Source organism: Barbus barbus (assembly GCF_936440315.1).
Source record: "Barbus barbus genome assembly, chromosome: 6".
Lineage (NCBI taxonomy): Eukaryota > Metazoa > Chordata > Actinopteri > Cypriniformes > Cyprinidae > Barbus > Barbus barbus.
The window spans coordinates 19,208,057-19,231,715 of NC_136734.1; the positions used below are offsets into that span (position 1 = coordinate 19,208,057).

The 23,659-nt window shown below is 37.6% G+C and overlaps 2 protein-coding genes across 3 annotated transcripts in view; both read right to left on the minus strand.

Annotated features, from left to right (window-relative positions):
* Positions 1–10,978, minus strand: part of LOC306870927 (amyloid-beta A4 precursor protein-binding family A member 1-like) — a 58,811-nt gene extending 47,833 nt beyond the window's left edge. The window contains exon 1 of one of the 2 annotated variants that reach the window (XM_079418518.1): positions 10,883–10,976. The gene's annotated coding sequence lies outside the window, so the exon portion shown is untranslated. Of the gene's footprint in view, positions 1–10,882 lie in introns of both variants that reach the window. The other variant, XM_079418519.1, reaches the window with a different exon arrangement.
* A 965-nt stretch (positions 10,979–11,943) lies between these two features.
* LOC306871298 (protein prenyltransferase alpha subunit repeat-containing protein 1-like) lies at positions 11,944–23,069 on the minus strand. The gene is made up of 8 exons (XM_079419112.1): positions 22,964–23,069; positions 22,002–22,171; positions 21,795–21,861; positions 20,887–20,991; positions 18,436–18,667; positions 16,901–17,190; positions 14,765–15,102; positions 11,944–13,030 (listed from the first exon to the last, which is right to left on the minus strand). The coding sequence occupies exons 1-8, from the start codon at positions 23,047–23,049 to the stop codon at positions 12,975–12,977; spliced, it is 1,344 nt and encodes a 447-aa protein (XP_079275238.1). The 5' UTR covers positions 23,050–23,069; the 3' UTR covers positions 11,944–12,974.
* Positions 23,070–23,659: the final 590 nt, after the last annotated feature.

The window sequence follows — 23,659 nt, forward strand, 5'->3', positions numbered from 1 at the left end:
GTTCTTCTAAAAGTTCAAAACTGATCTCTCACATCATCTACAAAGGGCAACTTCATCTTGCTTTATGACAGTCTGTCCACTGCTCTGTCCTCCACACTCTGCATATTACAGTATCAGCTAACCTACTTTTACGCTGACATTTAAATCACGTCAAAGCACTTAATTAGTTGTAACATTTTTGTACGCCTATAATTCACTGAGTCACTTTCAATGCTGCCATGCAAAAGAATAGCCGTCATTAAACTCCAGTCAGTAACGGTCTGAATATGACTATTGATAATATTAATAGAGTAAAAGGTGTGTGAAAACATTCACTGTGTTGACACAAGGACGTAACCTCCGGTAATGAAGGCGTGCATGTTGACATGGTTTGAAGGAACACAATTTTACAGCACCTATTAAAGGTCTTTGGAAATGAATGGATAAAAATGTTCCATCCATGCCTTGAGATCTTCATCACAACCACAGTCATCATTCTGTCCTTGCAGATATTCACACTGCATTTGTTTAAAACAATTCAGACACTGCCTTGGAGTGGAGTTCCTCTGTGTTGGCCCTGAGAATACTGATGAAAAAATCTGAAAAAAACAGACTGTGAAAGCGGTTTAATCATTTTTCTGAATGTAGTGACAGAAATTTGCTGACTTGAAAGGCCACACAAGACAAATAATACATGAGGAAAACTGGCCCAAGGCCACATCGGACTCCCAGTATTTGTGAAGTGCAGCTCCTTGACTTTCAAGATCTCATATGAAGCCACCAAACAAAACTCAACATGCGCTGCTTAAAAATTAATACAATCCCAAACCCTGGAGCCGGCTGCATCCCAGGAGAGCCTCAGCTCTTTAAACACATGGTTTAAAACAGGTATGAGAATTTGCTTTATCTCACTAAACAACCTGACTGCACAAACATGTGCTATTCATTAACTGGATGAATATATGAATGATTTATTAACATTAGGAAATATATATCTGGTGTAGAAAAACACATACACTACCATTCAAAAGTTTGGGGTGATTTGTTAAGATTTGTTAATGTTTTTGACAAAGCCTCTTATGCTCACCAAGCATTTATTTGACTAAAAATACAGTAAAAACCATAATAATGTGAAATATTATGTCGGGTATGGGGCAGCACATGCAAAGCATGCAATGACTGTGGCAACATTTGAAAGGATACTATGGCAAAGTTATTGCTTTCCTTATTCAAACTAATTTTTTTTTTCATGAATGTACAGCGGGTAAAATAAGTATTGAACACGTCACCATTTTTCTAATTAAATATATTTAACATTCTGTTGACATGAAATTTTCACCAGATGTTGGTAACAACCCAAGAAATCCATAAATACAAAGAAAACAATACAAATAAGTTCAGAAATTAAGTTCTGTGTAATAAAATGGAATGACCCAAGGAAAAAGTGTTGAACACAAGCTTGAAATTGATACTGAAATTGATTTAATACTTCGAACAAAAGCCTTTGTTGGTAATGACAGCTTCAAGGCGCCTCCTGTATGGAGAAACTAGTCGTATGTATTCTTCCACACAAACAGTCTTCAAATCTTGAAGGTTCTGTGGGCCTCTTCTGTGAACTCTGATCTTTAGTTATTTCCATACATTTTCTATTGGATTCAAGTCAGGTGATTGGCTGGCCATTCTAGCAGCTTTACTTTTACTGAAACCAATTGAGAGTTATCTTGGCTGTGTGTGTTTGGGATCATTAGCCACGTTTGCATGCACACTTTTTTGTCATTCTGATTAAAATCATTCCGATTGAAAGATTCGGTGGACTGATTACATGAGACGTTATCTAATCCGATATGGTGTTTACATGTGCCTGTGCTTTCGTATACGATAATAGCCTACAGTGACAACAAAAACAAGTCTGCAGAGGAAAAAAAACGCCCATATTTATGTTAATATTTTTAATAGCTGATTGCACTTGCTTAGAATAAACAGTTAATATTTGAATCCCTTGCGTTCATTAGAGCGCTCAGTCATATGGCCAGAACACGATCATAGAAATCATACACCCCTCTGTAATGCAGCTCTGAAATGAATTGTACTGTGATACTACAAAGTTTTACTGTACTTAAATTAAACAAATACACGATTTCTTTACCAAGATTTGCTGAACAATGAATCAAATGAGCATTGCTTTATGAACACAGGGAGTGATCACAGTGAGCTATATAACAAACCTGTTTTCGTACAATATTCATGGCATGAGCACGTATAAATTCAAGCAGATCGGAAATTATGAATCTGTAATCTATACAAATGACAAAGGAAAATTTTGGTCAAGTTGTTTATTTTCATTGAGCTATACTTTCACTATCATCATTGTGTTGTTTCTAAGCTGAAAAGCAGAAAATTGTGCTTAATTTCAGATCCGTTTTTCACACCGGACATGAGAGCAGATAGTCCGTAACACAGCAAGCGTTCTCCATTCTAATGTGTTTTTACTTTATACCTTCACTATTACCCAGTCTGTTCTGTAGTGTCGGTGTCCCCAGATCACAGAATGTACTGCGTCGCCGACATCACATTCAAGTTCTGACGACCCGACCTCTTGACGTGATGATGTAGATGCAAAGTAATCGGTTTAATGCGTTATTCCGATTGAGGTGTTTGTATGGAGCATTTTCATTCGGATTGGACTTTTAAACCGATTACAATGCTCCATGTAAACGCACCTATTGTCTCGCTGAAATGTCCACCCTCATTTCATCTTCATCATCCTGGTAGATGGCAGCAGATTTTTATCAAGAATGTCTCTGTACATTTTTACATTCATCCTTCTTTCAGCTACATGAATTTTGCCAGTGCTACACCATGATGTTTTGGGGTGATATTCAAACATGGTGTGTATTATGCCATCCAAAGATACATTTTTTTTGTCTCATCTGACCAGACTATATTCTGCCAGTATTTCACAGGCTTGTCTAAATGCAGCAAACTGTAAACGAGCTTCAACATGCTTTTTCTTTAGCAATGGAGCCTTACGTGGTGAGCGTGCATACAGGCCACAGAGGTTGAGTGCATTACTTATTGTTTTCTTATTATACATTACTTATTATATATTTACTGAGAAAAATGGTGACATGTTCAATACTTATTTTAACCGCTGTATGGTTGACCTGAATAATGAAAGCTATACACTATACACTTATCGACACTAGGGGTGTGACAATACACTTAGCTCACGAGATGAGACAAACTACAGATACTTGGTTCACTAGAAAGAGACAATATTTTAAAGTGGTCATATGATGCTTTTTTAAAGATCATTATTTTGTGTATTTGGTGTAACAGAATATGTTGACATGCTTTAATGTAAAAAAAACCCATTATTTTTCAAATACTGTACATTATTGTAGGTCCTCTATACCCCGCCTCTCTCAAACGAGTCTTTTCTACAAAGTCCCTCCTTCAGACAAGTGCAGTCTGCTCTGATTGGCCAGCTAGCACAATGCATTGTGATTGGCCGAACACCACAAGCACATGTTGGAAATGTAACGCCCCTTTCCATAATCGCGAACTTCAGCTTTCAAAATAATTGTAAAGACAGTAAATAATGTCCTTTGTTTTATCATCAGTTCAAGCTCGAAAGGGGAACAGAGTCGCGTGACAGACACAGTGATGATGCTAGTATGTGTTTGCACACAATCCACGATTAAGACAGCTGACTCTCTCTCTCTTTCTCTCTCACACACACGCACGACGCACAAAACTCAGCATTTAAACAGTCAATAGCAAATACAGTCGCTGATTCAGAAGCGCCAGATTGTCATAGCAAAGTCAGAATTACCTCCTCTTCTAGTTTCATGAAACGGTCGTCCATAAAATGCGTTGCTGTTTTGTTTTAAGTAATCTTAATGATTCCTAAATTCATCTACTTTCGGAAGGCCAAATAAAGTGCTTTTGCTTTTGCCTAGAAACACACAGCATCACCCTGTCATGACTGCATCAACACTACTGCAGTTACTGAAACCACGCCTTCTTTCTTTGCGTGAACATTTTGGCGACATTACGCAAATATTTCCACATAGTGACGTAGACATGTGGGGGTGTGTTTGATGAATGAGCCGTTTTAGGGAGGCGTGGCAGAGTCTTAACTTTTAGAAAGAATATCTCTTTGGTTTTGAGACTTTAGTCTTTGCAACTTCACGGATCTTATCTATGCACAAACAGCTTGTAACACTCCAAAGAGAAAGAAAAACTTGAAATCGCATCATATGACCCCTTTAATACTATCTTTACGAAATTTTCAATGACAAAATATTTGTCTTTTAATTACAAGAAGTAAAACAATGCAGTTGTATTTAGAAATATTTTAAATAATCTAGGGCTGTAACTAATGATTATTTTGGTAATCAAATAATCTACTGATTATTTTGACAACTAAGTAATCTGATATTTTTATTAACACAAACAGACCTAAGTGAAAACCAGGCTTTAGTATGACTATTTATATATAAACTAACGATCATGACGCAATAATAATTGGCTCAAATAAAATATCAAAACCAAGTAATTACATGGTTTTATTGAACAACACTGTTAAAATACATAATGTAATAAATACATAATGTGAACATAACCATCTCAAGTACATTATGTATTATAACAAATACCTGCAGACGGCAACAAGGGCCTGGTGATGTTTCAATTTACAGCGTGATTAAAGCGTAATGTTTAAATCCATTAAATTTTTATATTTGGCCACATGCAGAAACGTTTATTTTGAAATCTTGATGTACAATACATGGCATATTTAGACAGGTTGATGTATTCTCCTGTGTTGGCAAAGGTTTATAAATGATTTATGTTACAAATCTAGTGAGATGCACACTGTTTTCCCAGATGAACATTAAGCAATTCAAATTCACAGCATATGCAGAGGAAGAGTTTAGCCCCTTTCACACATAAGTTGTAGTCTTTACTGGTAAATTACCGGTAAGTTACTATTAAGAGATCATGTGTGAACAGGACCAAATTTACCCTGGTAAATTTGTTCTGGGAATCATAATGTTCTTATGGAGATGACATGATTACTCTGAGCTGTTTACAAAGCTCCGCTGCTTTTTAATTAGGTTTTCAATGTAAATTTGCGCTAGATGGAAATCTTTGACCACTGCGCCTCGCAGCTTTTTGTCGTGCTTCTCCATTCATCAGGGCTGCGACTCTGCATTTGGATACTATTATACTATTATATACTTTTTTTTATTAATAGAAAGTTCTAAAGAAATTCATTTAAAAATGTATTTGAAACAGAAATCTGTTGTAATATTATAAATGTCTTAACTGAAATGTTTCAATATGATGTACTTGCTAAAAAAAATCTTACATATCCCAGACTTTTGAATGATAGTAAATGCACTTTTTTTTTCTTTATTCCAAAACACTAGCATATCAGTGCACATGAAAAATGTATTCTAATCCCCCATATGATAAGCTTCAAGTCTGTATTTAAACAGTACAAAATGTTGAACTTAAATATCCAATTAAATCAAAACTGGGGTTTTAGAGAGTGTGATTTTTTTATTCTGTAACATCTGTAACATCTGTAACTTTAATTAATATTTACAACTTTAAGGCCATGAATATTCTAGTGTAGTCCTAATAGCAAAAAAAAAAAACTTTTAAATAAAGAAAAAATATTCTTCTTTTTTTAAATATGTCTGGACCCAATTTTCTTTTTCAATAGGAAATATGTGATTTTTTTTAAAGGAAATATACAGCATAACATACAGGAAACCCCCCTCTATGGAAGCCGACTAGAAAGAGTGTGATGTCCATACAGAGAGAGCAGTAATCAGAGTAAACCCATAATACTGCAGGTCAAAGATCCCTTCTGGGAGGGACATTTCCCATTTCAACTTTTCCACTCATTTGCCTAGAAAGGCCTACAAACTGGGACCGGGGGCTTCACTCAGCTCACAAACAAGAGCTTATTTAAAAACATGGCCAGCAACAGCCAGAAAAATACTAGAAAAAAATCAGTGAGTGTCTCTAGGGAAATTCAGTTTAGGATCACCTTTGATCTCTTCTCTCTCTGTTTGCAGTGACAAATATCCATGTGTGCTTGGATGGGTCTATAGCAAATAACCTCTAAAATGTCTATCTTCTAAACACAGTCACCATGAGCTGCAGTTACCACACAACTTACTGCACGATATATAAACACTGATGAGGCACACAGATTGTATTAAATATAAAAGAAGTACAAAAAAAAATATCTAAAGTACTGTGAATGGTACTTTGATATGATTACTGAAATATTTGGCATGCCATGGTAACTTGTCCAGATAAATGAATGAATGATTTAATTAATTAATTAATTACTGTAACAGTACCATTTGTAAAGCTGCTTTGAAACAATTTGTGTGGCTTGTGACTTGACTATTCAGTAAGTGCCTGAAAATACACGAGCAATTCAGGAACAAGTCTGTTTTCAATACCTGCTAATATTTGCCAGATATATTAGAATTACAAAAAATATCAGAAGTAGCCTACTGTGGCAGTAACATAGTACTTTGATGCATACGATGGAATGTATGTGTTACTGTGTTTATTGAAATATTTGGCATGCCATGGTGACTTGTCCATTAAATAAATAAATAAATTGGATATATTCTATGTGATATTTATGAAATTCCAAGGAGCTTCCAAGATGACAATATGATTTACAAAACCCCATGCAATAGCACAATATCATGTACAGAAAAACAAACAATATTTGTATAAATTCCCCAGTAGAGCAGTGCTCAGCAAATTTGACTGTCCAGAACACAATCACACATCCATTCATAGTAAAATCACACAAAATTGACTATTTTCACCTGCTTATAAGACACTAATGCTAATGCACAGATGTCAAATCTTCCCTCTGATGTTATTGCTGTTATTTTGTTATTTGCTCAGTCATGGCTTGATACGTGAGAAGGCTTTTAAGAGTCTTCTGAGAACACTCCCATATTCAGAGCTCTTCAAACCGAAGCATTTACACATACATTTGTCACCGAGCAACACTTAATGACTTTCTGCCCAATTCGCTATTATTTGCAAAGGGCGGGTCGTTACTGTTACCTACTCCCTGGATCACTGACGTCCTTAAAAGCAGCGTACTGCGACAAAGCACGACATTTTTTCCTTAAAGGTATTAAAAGTAAACTAACCTGTCATAACAACGCATAAAACACAAGCATTTCAAAAGTTTAGTTGGAAATACTCCGTACCAGTCAAAACACCAATGCAATGCGTAAACTGCGTGTTTTCGCAGCCCTACCTGCATAGACAGCAGCAGAAGCATCACTCGGAGAGAGTAAAGGTGTGATATTGCGGATGGATGTAGCTTATATCGTAAGAATATGTGAGGCGAGGTCTAACGAAGGCTTTTCTTTATCAACCAACTGCACGATCTGTCCTAGTCATTTCGCCTTCTTCTCAGTCAGTTTTCACGCGAGTGTTTTGCTCTCCCACCTGCACAGCATCCGACGCCGCGCAGTGAGTCTGCATCTAGGGCATGTATTTGGCAGGAAAGCAGGTTGGTAATGCCTACAGCGCAAGCGTATTCCAAGGGCGCCATTCAACAGCAGAGCACTATTTTGCCGAACCGCTGTGGACCACGGAGATAAAAGGGAGTGCGTTTACAATCACAGCGATACAGAAAGAGAGAGACTACAGTGAGTCATCAGTTGTGGCACTTCAACATCCGTAACGGAGATTACGTGAAATCTGTGTCCAGCAGCTTTAAAGTATGGCTGATTCATTTTCACACTCCTCCTACATAAACACATTCTTAATTAGTGGTGTGCCTTTCGCAAACCGGTGTTTTGAATCTCTTAATTTAATTCACTAGCTATGTTTACATGCAATAAAATAATCCCTTTATAATCGGATTGAAAGCTCAACCCGACTGAATTGTCTTCATGTAAACACCTAAATCGATCCGAACTAAATTTCGAATAGTATAAACCTGAAATAATTGATAGAATTTATAGCTAATAAAAACGAGGCTTACAGTCTTTACAATCAAACACACTGTGAAAGGTCCAAAGACTACCTAATTGTCAACCACTCAAAACTTTTTTGTTTTTGTCTACTGAAAGTCTACTGACAGACATTTTGTCAGCTGAACAATCATTGCTAAACAACAGTACAATCAATAGGCCTTCTCTCCTTCACATCCTCGTTTTCATTCCTGTCAAAATTTAAATATAGCCCTATTTGTTCCATTATTTTAAAACATGTGATGCATTCCATAATTAACCAATACACCCATACACTGAAGGAGAGTCATCTCCTTCATGAACTAAACTGAACAAACCATCTTGTTCATGAAAGCGGTTCGGTTCGGTTGGCTGACTGAACCTATGACAACCAAGGACAGAACGTTCCCCTAACGTTAGCACATTTGTATGTTTATGGGGGACCAAAACTAGGAACATTCTCTGTGACGTTTCAAGGGAGGCAGTGCCTCAAAATATTGGATGAGAAAAAAATTTGTAGTATAAAAATAAAACAATATCGATATTACAAAATATAACATTAAAAAGTGTATAAATTGCTTGTTTTTCTAAAGAAACATTGTCCAACTGCGACACTAGCAGGTAAAGTTACAGCAGGAGTCCGTGACTCTCTCGCCTCCACTGAGCCCATTGAGTTTTAACAAACCCCCTAATGCATGCGGTGAGTTGGTGTGGGGTAATTGGGAGTTAAGTCACCTGAGAGAAGGCAATGCCTCCATCACGATATGACCAAGTGGCAACCTTCCGGCCTCTCTTTTGAAACCAACATGGAAGTGACCTAAACTGCAATTCGCCGACTGGCTGCTAGAGGCTCCAAAATGAAGTCAATCCCATAGACAACCCATGTTAAAATGCCCAACTTTACCGCAGAAACAAATAGGCTATGTTTACAGCCTGGTACAAAAAGTGGTTTTGGTATATATAGCTATAATTATACCCTTTATGACAACTGTGAGGGTGGTGAATTTTTCTTTTATAACTCATCCGTTTAAATTATATTAAGCCTTAAAATTCTGCATAATTAAGGGTGTGGCCACTTGAGTGACAGGTGGATTACTGCTGCTGTCACCATGTCGTACGTGGGCATGGTTGCAGCAACCAAGCTCCGCCCATGTCCCGCCTCTTTGCCCAGTTTTGATTATCCTGGAGTGACGAGTGGTGATGCACTGCCAAGATGGCAGTACCACTACCAAGATGGCTCCGCCGACTTTGGGCTTCAAAACTGTTCTTCAGAAACGCAGGTGACTTCACGGACACTATCCATGTTTTTTTACAGTCTATGTATATGACAGATTATGTTTTTGGCTGTGATCAGTTCATGCGATAAATCTTGCCTCTTGTGTTCTTGCACGTTCCACACTCATGAATAAGTCTGAATGAACAATATGGCGTTAATGGGAAGGCTAATTTAAAAAAGTAACCAACTCACACATTTAGACATAACCACTTTGTTATGTAAAAATAAGACTTAAAATGACATGAAAACATGATCTGTGGGAGTTTTTAGTGAGTAATCAGCTTGGTAAAATTTTAAGTAAATCTCTGTGTCTGTGACCAATATTTACTGAGCTTTGATGACTGATGATCCAAAAAAAAAAAATAATTAACTATTAAAAAAAAAAGAATAGCTGAACATAAGTTAAAAAATAAAATGTATTGTTTAAATTATTATGGCTTAATATTAGTTATTATTTTGGAATAAATATAAAATGCTTAAAAACAGCATGATGACTTAGTGATTAATACTTGTCTTCAATAAATAGAATACTGACTACATTATTAATGTAAAAATATAAAATAGAACTGTTTTTTTTCCCTTTTAATAATGTTTATCTAACCAAGAAAATGTAAATGGGACATGAATGTACATTTGATTAAAAAAAAAAAAAGAAAAGAAAGAAAAAAAGGACTGTGCCTCCTCATTTCAGAACACCACCACATACCACTGCTCTGTAGGATAACGTTCCCAGAACGTTCTGGGAACCAAAAAATGTTAGCTGGAACGTTGTTCATTTAGTTGTTAATCAGAGTCATTCTCAATAAGGAGAGAAAGGGGTGTCACACAAAATCGAACGAACAGGTTTGTGGAATATCGTAGGCAGTGACGGATCATACATCTATGCTGTCCTCAAAAATCGATCAGGTGTGCATTTCCCACAAGCTTCGTTAGCCAGCTATGGATCCAAGTTCCGCTGAACACTATTGGTAACAACGGAACTTGCGACCTTTGGGAAATTTAGCCCAGGTGAAGGCATCTAATTAGAAAGAATGTTTCACAATGATTGGATTTGGATGTGCCTTGTTGCCTCAGGAGACAGTAGATGTTTTGAAAAGAATGGATTGAGTGAAGAATTTATTCATTCACTAATACCACACTCACCTTTGTTGCCACCTACTGGTGTAACTAACCTGCAGGAAAATACAAATCTTTTTGGAGAAGCAGTCCCTGTTATTCTAGTCATCAGAATTAACACCACTCTCAATCAACGCACAAACATAACTTAGTTGGAAACTGAATTAGTTGAAGGCATTTTTCTACTAATGATATTAATATTGTTTGCATCGCAAATTGCATTGATTTAATCGGATAACCAAGTTACTAAACCTAACAGTTTAGGCCCTCATATAGTAAATGCAGTGCTTTCCGCGGCAACAATTGTGCTTTCTAGTGTAAACAAACACTGTTCAGCCCATCACCCGCAGGAAAGCGACATCACAACAGTCAGTCACTACGATTGAACCAGCATTGAATGAATCTCATTGAAATACAATGATTTTTTTTTCTTACACTATTCCTGTTTTACTTGCTTCTGTAACAGACGATGATTACACATCATATCTCTCACCTGTTCATTCGCTGCAGTTTCCAGAGAGCTAACGGTCCACCCGATGTGTGTCTGGATCCACCATCTTCATCTCAAGTCTGTGGGCAAGCCCGACTCCTCCTATCAGAGACCTGCTAATCAAACACCACCGAAGGCTGCCTAATTTCTCAATGAACGAGCTGCAGCTCTCGGAAAAACATCAAGTGCTGTACATATAACGTTACTTGAAATGCTTTGAGTTCATAGTTAGAAATAACCTAAAGAACCGAATCGGTATAAGCCTTTCGATGCCATGAAATGAAACTGGTTGCAAAATGACTGCCCAGCCCTCCGACTAAAGAAAGCTACAGGCTACAGAATAAATAGAGGAAGCAAACAATATTTAGCCTACCACAGATACTTTTTCTCAACTTCTTATTGTCATCAGTTAAATTATAGCTTAGTACCGTTCAAAAGTTTTTTCTTTTTTTTTCCCTCTGCATGAATCTAATTCTTTAGTTAAGCAAGAATGCATTAATTTAATCAGAAGTAACTTTGAAGACTTTTACATAGGAACATACATTTGTGTTCTTTTGATCTTGGTTCAAATAATTCTGAAAAACGTGTCATTGTTTCCACAAAAATACTGGGCAGCTCAATTGTTTTCAGCATCGGTAACTGAAAATTTCCTAAGCATCAAATCAGCATATTAGAATGATTTCTGAAGGATCACGTGACACTGAAGACTGGAGTAATAACTACTTCAGTTCAGCTTTGCTTTGATAGGAATACACCACATTTTAAAACAAATTAAAATAGGAAACTTATTTTAAATTCTAATAATCTTAAAATAAATTACTGTTTTTACTGTAGTTTTTAACAAATAAATGCAGTCTTGATGAGCACACATTTTATTTCCAAAATATATATATATAAAAAACTAAATTTGGGAACATTATGTGCTCTCTAGATCCATGAATAATGTTCTTCTTGTAAATGTTTTCAGTATCCGGTGTAATTGAATAAATACATATGACATGATTTAAAAAAACAAATAACTTAAAATGGTCATGAATGCAAAATAATAGGAAAAATGTGAGATGGACCTTTTCAGAGTAGCTTTATTTAATGTGGTAGGCAACTGACAAAACAACTACGGTCAATACAGTTTTTAATACAAATAAATATAAAATACATAATGGATGAGATGCTATAAATGTTTATTGTGGCTGTAAAAACCTACAGTACCTTATCAGCTTATCAGACAATACATGAAGAAAATACAAAATCTTAGGCTACATTTGTTCTTTCTAAAGCTAAATTAACTTGGTCATGCTTCTGCATAGATGTACTAGTAACTTAAAATCTGTGTTTATGCTTTACAGTGTAACTGCTGTTAAACTTTTGGTATACACACAGCAACTGACATTACAACAATGGAAAATGACATGACTGGAAATACTATGTGCTTCCTTGGTGTGATTCACATTAATGTACACACTTAAAACCTCTAAGGTAATGTATGACTATCTGTGAACTGCTTAGGAAATGATGTGAATAGGAAGCCCTGAACAGAAATAAAGACAAAAATATTCTAATTTGTAAGTTCTCAACAATATAACTGATAAGACTGTCCATTAAGGGTTTAAGTTGGTAGGCAATACATTTACCACCTATAGCATTTTTACAAAGAGCTAATTGTTTAGGGAGCCAAAAAGCAATGCAATGTGCAGGTATGGGTCATGAAATCAAAAAACTATAATAAAATGTAATCAAATACACTGACAACGTGAACTTGATCCCAAAACAACAGTACACACCAAATGTACATGCAAAAAGATAACTATTCAGATCAGATTGACCCAATCAGAGTGACAAAATATAAAAGGCATTTGTTGCAGATCCATTCCAGTTTTAGACTATTCTTCCATACAGGACTCTATTAGCAGTTGTTTATTTAACAGCAGGTGCAAGGGGGTGGGGGGGTGTGCGCTCAAACCTTATAATATTATAATCTAAAACAAGCACCTGTGCACACACCTGTACTTATAAAGAGTGAAAAATGATCAAACGATGTCAGTGCAGTTGCTAAACATTGCGTTATACAGAGGAATGGTGTGGAGGAAAATTGGCTTTATTCTTGAGGGGAACCTTTCAGGATTCTGTGACAGACATCCGGCAATTTTGCTGCTGCAGCTCAAAGAAAAAAAAAAAAAAAGTGTCAGGGTCCAAGACATGCAGGAACAGAGAAAACCACTCTGACATGGCCCTTTATAAAGTCTGAGAGTCAGTATAGAAGTTGCATAACTCAACTACTTTCATAAATCTAGTTCTTGTGCAACTGTGCAAAAAAAAAAAAACCCCAAAAAAGAACAGTAATAGACTTTTATGAAGTGAAACTTATGATCGAACTGTGCAAGTCTTCTAGATATGCTAAAAGACATGATTCATATAAGCTTTGCTAGAATGTCAAAATTACTTCACCTAACTAAAATAGTTTTGCATACGTATAATGGGCATTGTCCTTGATTTAAGAGCGAGATCGAATAAAATCTAATCAGATTTTCACAACCTACTCTAAGCTGTGAATGAATTAAGTTGTCAATGCAAGATTGAGCCTGTGAAACTTCAAAGTTTATTACAAGTTGAATAATTACTGAGTAACAGTGAGTCAACCATAACTGTCTAATAGCTTATTAGCTTTAATAAATCACATAAGTGAAGCTAACAACAATTCACTTTTCATATTTGCATAAATATACTTTAAGTTGAAAATAGTGTTAAACAAAAAGCAGCATTTGTAAACCCAGGCCCCTCAGGGGTCCAAACTCCCCCGGTGCAGAGAATAAGCACCATTCTGCACCAGATGGGCTTGAATGTGGCAGCATGTTGTTTCTGCAGCCACGCTTGGGCCAAGCTGAGAAAAGCCTATTCCTACTTCTGCAATTCCCTTACATCATGAAAACCCATGCATCTGTGAGACCACCTGGATGAACTATAACCCAAAACTTGTGCTTAAATGCTGAGGCTAGTCCATGTGACAACGTGGCCTTTGTTATTCTAATGAGTGATGATGATGTGCTTTAGGAAAATTTATTCTCAAACGCCCAAGAATCATCTGCATGAACCGAAGAAATGCTGACCCTGCAACAGATATGTCATATAATACAAATACTCACCTGAATGAGGAGAGCACCTAGAAACGGTCAATTTCATGTGCAGTTATTGGTTTATTTAAGGTTTATTTAAAACTCATGAAAATGTCTGTCTTTAGCCCTAATATTTCATATCAAATGGCTCCAGGAAGCTTTAAATTCAATGATTGTGCTCACATAACTGATTGTAGCAAAACTTCTAGGTATTCATTGAAAAAATGTTCATGCTTCAGTACAAAAGTTCAAAGAGGAGCAGTAGATGGAATTCAGAGCCAGTCTGCCCTCAATTAAACAAAGAGGGAAACTGGGTCAGAATCACTTTGGGCTCTAAGTGTTCCCTTCAAGTGTGCACCACAGTGTGCATTTAAGATTCCCGACAGGAATCATAAAACTGCAGACAGCATGAAGAGAGCATACTGTTATTGATTTGTGGTGGAAGACTTTAAACAACATAAAAACCAACCAAACTATATGAAAAAAATACAAACTTGTAGCTTCTGATAGAGAAAAGGATTGTACACTGAAAACAGACCTGAGATATCCAGTACCTGAACTAAAGCAGCTGACCATACCAGGCTTAGACTGTGGAGATGAATCATGGGTTTTCATCATGAGCGGGAATTTGCTCTGGCAGAGCATCTCTGACAAACCAGCCAAGAAGTCCAGCCGTTTTCAGAGAAGCGGGTGTGGGTGGTTGGAGCCAGAAATAAGTCGACCTATCACAGCTCTCCCACATCATGGTGGGTGGAGTGTTTCTCATGCTACTGACCTATTACTGAGTCCAGCCACTTCCTGTAGGCAATGGCAAAGCGGCTTTGCTCGGGGCTCCTACAGCCCATGAGGATTCTAGAGACAAACGTGTGCTCAGAAGGAAGTCCGGGGTGGGGAAGCAGGGGTCCCCGCTTTAGTCGCTTTGTGTCCTGCGTGTAGCTTCCATGTTTGCTCCCATCCAGAACACAGTCAACGTCCATGGCCTGGGAGGCGCTGGCGTTGTTACAGGGCTCCTCGCTGAGGAGGACGTCGGTGTGGGTGAGAGGTGGAGATTGTGACCCTGCCCCCTGGAGGTGCTCCCTCCGCCACTGGTGCCACAGGTAGAAGACATGTCGCCTGTTGGAGAAGCCTGGATTTGAATTTGTACAGTGTTGAAATACAGCTGACTATAAAATAAAATGTTGTCAAATGTACCGACTTTGGTACCAGGCAGTACTGAAATTTTAAAAATATGACAATACCAGCATTTCCCACGAGCATTTTTAGTGCTGCTGAGCGAATTTTTAATATACACATGGGAGCGTTTGAAAGCAGCGTCAATCAGAGGATCTGTCTATGAGGGATCCACTGACGGATGCACTGATAGATGTGACTTTCAAACACTCCCACATGTATCTGTGTAAGCGCTCGGTGCAGAGCGCGAGGCGATGATCTTTGTAGCCAATCACAGACATATCTGTTGAGCCTCTGAATACAATGGCCAGTCAGAGGTGTTTAAGAATCCGCTCAACAGCGCTCAAAATGCTGGTATCAAGTTTTGCAATTTTTTTTAACTGGTACCAAAGTAGGTACTTTTGACAACACTAAAATGCACTTTACATAATTATTTAAGTCTGGATTCAGGTCTGATATGATAGTCACAGAGAAAATACAAAAAATGCTTAATGTTAGAATAGTAAAATTAATACTACTTACTTAATAGGCTTACAAACTATTAAAAGACGCACCCTCTTCTTCAAAAACCACAAACAACACTATCCAACGTAAAAGAAAATACATCACAAACTATATTACATACAATTTTACTTGTAACAGAGATAAACATTATAGAAACTAATATCTCATTGATTATGCACTACTAAAATGTGCAACTTGCTCTTTACCATGCAATTACAATGAACCCGCATTTTAAAAAGCTTTCAAATGCACCATAAATAGGTCTTAAAAGTAGATTAAGACCACACAATTGTAGTTGAATTGCGATTTGACAAAATGCTAAGGAAAACTACTTTTCCTTGTGGAGAACTTGACCTTTGGTATAGTTTTTGGACAGTCTGAATTCCTCAATATTTAATTTCAGAATTCCTTCATCTTCATTCATTCAATTTCTTCATCTGAAAGAGCCATATTATATATATATTCCAAAACTATAAAAGATGCCACAAAGCTAGTCAAAAAACAGTCATTAGAAATGTCTTTTGTATACCACCCAAGTCAGTCATATTTGTCGAGTAGATGACAATTTAATTTTGGTGTTACTTTTGTATGAAAAACAGTTTTAGTGCCATGCTGGGTCATCACTTGCCATCCACTTACCAGTCCTGAAGCAATTCCACTTTTAAAAAAAACAATGATTTCATTAAAAAAAAAAGGCTTATGTATCATCTGTGACTAAATCAAGCTAGAACTTAGTAATGCATTTTGTTTTATAATGTTTATCATTAAAAGGCATGAAATGTTGCACAAATAACTTCTCATATCTTCAAACTAACAGCAGACTTATAAATGAAATAGATCTGTTGCCATGACACACTTTAGGGGGGAAACACAAGCTAAAGATACATAAACACCATTCACCGAGCAGCTGCTCCTTGCCTAAGCCACGAGGGATGAGGCTGGGAAGAGGAAAAACTGAAAGAGCTAGAAAAAGATCCAACAAACTGCTTGCCTCTCCCTCAGTGAGCTACAATTCTGCAGCATAAGACCATCCATCATTTTATAACACTAAGCAATAAACACATCAGGCCAGACCAGCTGAGGGCCAAGGACAGATTTCTGGCAAACAAAGTCACTGTATTCACACTGAGACCTGTGGAAGCACAGTCTGATGTTGACTGATTGCACGACTACCATCGGCACAGCAAGACCTGGAGATCTCTAACTGGCTTCGAACACTCCGCCTGATCACTCTTACCTGTGGCACCACAGCGTCTCATGGCCCGGATATGACTCTATGAGATCAGTGCAGAGCTCCATCTCCTCGTGGAAGAGCTGAGGGATGACGTCATTATGGTGATTGTCATCAGACGCACCCGCTGTGCTCTCTCCATTAGGCTGCTGGGTGGGGTGGAGCTCCGTCTCTCCAACCTGACTCAGCTCTCTGGCCAGGGCCTTGAGCAGGTGTTGACGGTAGTGGAAGCCACTGTGATCTGACACGTGCATGGACACCCACAGTCGGGTGGAGGACAGCTCATCGTGCAGAACCTGGAGTAGAAAGTCACAGAGTATTATATTCATTTAACACCATCATGATTCAGGTTGTTGCAGCTGAATTTTATGTTCATTTCAGTTCAGTTACCAAGTTGTAAAGGTTATGAATGTCAGAATATTAATCAATTTATTCAAATGCATTTAATGAAATATGCAAAATATTATGCAAATACATGAACATTGTTATGCATTGTTCAAATATGCAAAGAAAAAAGTTAATTAAAATTATTTGACATGTTTAAACAATAACTGATGAATGGCTGATATTAAATATATGCAATTTTGTTTAAATAACTGAAAAATAAAACACTAAAACTAAAATTGATCATTTTAAATGTCAATTGATGCAACATATGATGTACATTAATAATGGATATTCATTTTGAGATTTGCTGAAGTTTATATTTAACAGTGTTATTAAAATATTAATGCTAATTAATATTAAATTTAAGTGAGCATTAGATGATTCAAAGGTAAAAATAAACGAACTGAGCATGCATAATTAAATATCCAAGAGTATTTTAAAATAAAACATGACTTCACTTAGGTTGTAAACTCAGTAAACATTGTACTACAGAGATCTAGAATAGAAATTCAGACCAAGGAAAACAGTATCTAACAAGACATGCAGAGATGCAAGACGACAGCCGCATAACCCAATTACTACTGAAATAGCCTATGAACAGCTCAGACTGGTTCAAGTCTGTTTAGTCCTGGATCATTAAATCTACAGGCTCATCCTTTTCATATGAGGGCCTTTAGCTTGGATTGAGCCCTGTAACATTTGCCTAATTTCGCATCTAATTAAGAAAGGATAAGCACATCAAAGGTCTGGCATTCAGTGACCCCCTAAAAGGCAATACGTTTTCCTGACTAACAGCACTCAGCTCTCTCTCTCTCTCTAAAACAAATTAAATAAATACATGCTAAAAAGACAGAAAACTGTGGCATCTGTAATCAGGTCTCTTCCTAAGGTAATTCAAGTGGAGAAGAAAGGTATTAAGATCAAAGGCTCAGGTGGATTTATCAACCTCATAAATAACCATCTCATGTTGCTTTCCTTGTAACAACACTGATGATATGCCAGTGTGATCCATCATTCCTTCAAGTAATCTAAGACAAATCTAATCTTTGAGATGTACGCAAACAAAGCAACAACTAACAGACACCCGTTTTCAGTCATTATGATAAATCACACAGATATAGTGCAGAGAGCTGCAGTGGACTGAGACGGCCTACCTTCAGATTGCCTTTAGCCATGTTTTGCAATACCCAGATACGATGGGACCATGCATTGTAGTTGCTGGGGTAACGGCCGGCTGCGTCTGCACAGACCCTCATCTCCTCCTGCAAGGCTCTTTGTAACCGTTCGCACTGTCTCCTCACAGCGTCTCCTCTGGATTCAGCCTGATCCTTCAGTTCTTGTCCAGAAGGAGAGCACTCCTTCTGCAGCCACTGTAACACCCAGCGCCTGTGTTCACAACAAACCAATTAAGCAGACTGATCATCAACATATGCCAAGATGCACAAGGAATTTAACACTTACGGTTTTATTTATGAGAGTGTAAAATCTGCAAATCATGAAAGGCCAAGACAATAACAAATAATACAATTAATTCTCTTTCATAACGGCTCTGAATCGCCCGATTATCTCAGTGCCTTGCGGATCCTAAGCATCCTGGGAGATCTAATGGCTCAGTATTATCTGCAGACAATAACATCATCCAAACTGACATAGTAAATAGTAAAAACTTGAATTATTTGCCAAATATCTGACAGCTGCAATGTGTCCTGCACACTCCCTGCAGGTACATAAAGCTCTCTGTCTTGTCAGGTGCACAAGCTTTGGATTCGTGTTTCCTTGTAAAGTGGTTTGCCCTTGTCCTTGCAGTAGTGACAAAATTCTACTTCAGTATGTGCCATTGTTGACATGTTGCAAGAGGTCTGCAATTGCAGGCCGTTTCATTTCATGGTCTCTGCTTTCACCGTTTCAGCCAGTTTGAGAGCAAGGTCTCTTCCATACTAATTCAGCTACATGAAAGCAGAGCACATTTTCCAGTACAGCGCATCAAACTACTACATTATGAATTTCTTAATGCCTAATTTATTATTAGTTTTTTTTATATCATTATCTGAAAATTCAGACTCATCTAATCTAATAGTGAACTAAAAGTACTCTGGAAAATAGGACACTTGAAAGGTGCAGGACACAGCACTTCTATAATATGCCATCTTTAAAGGGGTCGTATGATGCGATTTCAAGTTTTCCTTTCTCTTTGGAGTGTTACAAGCTGTTCATGCATAGATAAGATCCGTGAAGTTGCAAAGACTAAAGTCTCAAAACCAAAGAGATTATTTATAAAAGTTGAGACTCTGCCACGCTCCCCTAAAATGGCTCATTCAAACACGCCCCCCGCATCTCTACGTCACGATGGGGGGAGATTTTCATTACACCGCTCAAATATATACGCAATGAAAGAAGGTGTAACTATTATTCTCGCTGTAGTATTGTTGCTGCCGCCGGCGCCATGTACTGGAGAGGCTGTTTCATTGTGAAAGTGAAACTACTTTGTTCGGGCTTCCAAACGAGGACACAACTAGAAATTAGTGGTAAAGTAGTATTTACAACACTGTCCCAGAGCAGTACAATGCAAATATTTGAGTGTGTGCAGCACATTTTATGGAGAACTATTTCCTGAACTTGGAAGAATGCTGGCTTGCACAAAGGCTGTTTCTATAAAGTGGGGCAATTCCAAATTTGCAAGGACAGTCTGACGCTTCTGACTCACAGCTTGTAAGTACATTTCTGCCACTGATGATTCAAACGTGAGTTTTGAGCTGTGTAGAGTAGTGCTTGTTGTTTGTCGTTTCTCTGATCACAAATGCAGACATGGTAATGTTTACGCAGCACAATGCAACGTGACGCATAAAAAGACAGTATAAGTCATTATAATCAGTAATTATGTCCCCACTGGTGCAACAAATGCCTCGTTTGTAATGGGTTTTATTGTTTTTGTGTGGTCGCATCGTGAAATGCCATCACAATACGGTGAGGGGCGTAATATTTCTGTCTCATGCTTGAGGTATTCGGCCAATCACAACGCACTGTATAGCTGGCCAATCAGAGCACGCCTCGCTTATCAGAACGATGAGCTTTGTAAAAATTTACACGTTTCAGAAAAGCGGGGCTTAGAGGAGCAACAAAAATGTACAGTATGTGGAAAATAATGCTTTTTTTTTTTACTTTAAACCACATAAACACATTGTATTACACCAAATACACAAAATAATGTTCTTTTTAGTAACATCATATGACCCCTTTAATATTTTAAAAGATCTCATTTAACTGTATACATTAAGAGCAGAATATCTTCAGAGTCACACAACGAACATTTAACGCACTAAAGCAGATGCCTTTACTGGTGTTTACAGTTATGCTATAAAATCATAGTTAACCAACAATAAAAATCACCTTGCTTCATTTAAGACAGAGGTGCCCAACACTACAAAGGGCCAAAAATCCTATTTGATTGAAGCAACTGAGAAAACAATCAAATATTTAAAATAAAAATTGTATTATTCTCTACATTTTAATGCAAATTATAAGTCATAATAATTTAGCTTTTCTTTTTTCCCCACCAATTATGTGATATGACACTGCAGGTCAAATCAAAGATTTGAAAACCTTACCTGTGTATCCATGTCTCTGGGCTTTTCGGATGCTTTGATAGTGCAAGTTTGCCCAGGTAAAGGTCCTTCTCTGGGTTTAACACGCCACATTGCAGGAGCTCTTTTCTGTAAAACAATAAACACCAAAATGAATTCACAAGGATACAACCATTAAAAAAAAAAAAAGAAAAAAGTACAGCACCACCTCCTGGACAATGTTTCTTCTGTGCAACATTATGACAAAGACATTTAGCCAAGATTTTTGTGCAAAATCCTAGTGAAAAAAGCCTAATTTAAAAAAAAGAAACCAGTAAAGAATACAATAAATAACAGTAAAGATAAAAAACACACTATTTGCAGTTAATAGTGTTCAACGTCTGTTGATGTCATAAACTGCATAAATTTTACTGTACATTTCGGCCATATGGACATCAACTTGACAGTCACCACTGATAAGTTACTACTAAATATAATGTAGAAACTTTAAAATAGAAACTTAAATTTTCTGTAAAGCTGCTTTGCAACGATATGTATTGTGAAAAGCACTATACAAATAAGCTTGAATTGAAACTTGAATGGAATTAAAACAGGCATGGAATAAATCTCTCTAGAGTGTTTCCAGTTTGGAACTAAATGTTGGAGAAATCAGTCAATTCTGTGCTCTCTATGCAAATTTTGAAAAACAAGTCACATTTAGAGTTAAATATAGCAGCATTCTTTTGATGTCTCCTTTCCCAAATTAGACAACTTTTTAAAAATAGCCACAGCACATTCAGAACAATAACACAGCCAGACATCAAAGAGAAGAAATAAAGAGAATTTCTAAAAAATACCACAGAGGTGCATATTATCATTCAGAAAGTATGTGAAGGGGTTAGTTAGGTAGAATGTTTTTTTGTTCAGGTAATACAAGCATGATGAAAATGTACCTGACATTCCACGCAGTGGTGAAATCTGGGTTTAGGAGAAGCAATGTGCAGGTTATATCTACCAGTGCTTGAAGAGAAGAAGAGAGAGAAGTCAGTTTTTTCCAGCAATGCTGGTCTTTTGTATGAACAGCCGTTTCTTTAATAAAGACTAATGTCACAGCAATGTGAGCCGGCCGAACAAGCTAACCCAATACACCTTCGTCCTACCTTCCCGATCGAGCCACTGCTTTCTCTGCCTGTACAGCAGGAGTTTATTATGCACATAGGGCAGCAGAAACTTGACACACCAGCTCTCCACTCCCAGCTTATTCTCCACCAGGACGATGGGGCTTCTGTTGTATCGGGCTTCGGGGCACGGAATGAGGCCAATTTCATCACTGTGAACACATTGTAAAAGATAAAAAGAAGTCATCACATGGCTATTTTAAGAAACTCGGCTAAATACTAAGGAGCTGAAGGCAAACAGCAATGCATAAAGCACCAAACATCTCAGCTGACACTGACTCAATACAGATGCACCTCTTTGGCAGACAAACAAGAATGTCATAGGAAAAGAGGGAGATAAAACCATTGGGACAGGGCACTGGCCTTCAAATATGGGACAAACAGACCAAACACACAGGCAACTTTAAAAAACAGACACGATGCTTCATATGTGGACTGAAGTGTTTGGATACACAAGAGCAGCGATGTTGCAACCACTGATATTTTCACTCTGATTACCAGTAAAAACAAAAGGACATCGACAATTACTGAGAATTATGACTATAAATATAATGTATTAAAGCTCGCTACGCCCTCCACTGACTGACCAGCGACCAATAACAAATCCAAATAGGCTATTCACAGTAACGTTACTAGCCGCAACATGACAAGCATGCAACACTTTGCGTTTCACTCAAGAGAAACTTTCGGCGTTTGCACGGTGCTTGTTAAACAGGCACCCCAGACACATTTTAACACGACCTGGTCTAAAAGCGAGGCTTGGTGAGCTCTCTCTGCAGCTGGCCGCTGGTTAGTAGCCGGTTAGCCAGCCGCTGTCTGTCTGCGCAAGTTACACAGGCTGCTGCACTATGTGCTCCCTGCGGCTGAGCGCGAGGGTCCAGGCCGCTTTAAGCATTAAACTAGACGACCGCGTGATAAACAACAATGCGAGTTCACATACGTACATGTTCGGGTTTCTTTTAAAGGCGTTATTGATGTCTTTCACAACTCTCTGGACCAAGACATCCACCTCCTCTTCCGACTCAGCCATTTTCAGAGCTCGAGTGACGTCAACGTGAGTGACTCAACCTCATCCGGGACATTTCACAGTCAGGGCTCGAGAGAAGTTGTCTTAGTAACCACAACGCGTACATTGTTGCTGTGTAAAATTAGGTAATTATCTTGCTTTATCATAATCCACAATAAAAAAAAAAACATCTACACGTTGCTGTGGCCACCGTTACGCACCGTTTTTACGTAAATCTTGTTACAACAAGGACGCCGCTAAACGTAGGCGCAGAGACATTTGGAATCAATGAGACTGATTAAAACTCACAAAAAGAAAAGGAAACAATCAGAACCTCCATTTAAACTGGAGCTGGGATATTTATCTTTTCCATCCAATTATATATTTTTAAAGCATTTAAAAAGCTGGACTTTTTGAACGTTTAGAGAACATTCAAAAACAACGTTTTCTTTGTGAAACTTCTTTAATAACAACAATAATAATAATATGTGCGGTGTTTTTTCTAATAGGCCTACTTACTCTGCAAATATGTTACATAATTGATTATGCCTTCTTATCAAAACAAAGTCGTGACATAACATGGCATTTCAGGTTATACTCTTTTATTTGTAGTAATATAGAAAACATTTATGAT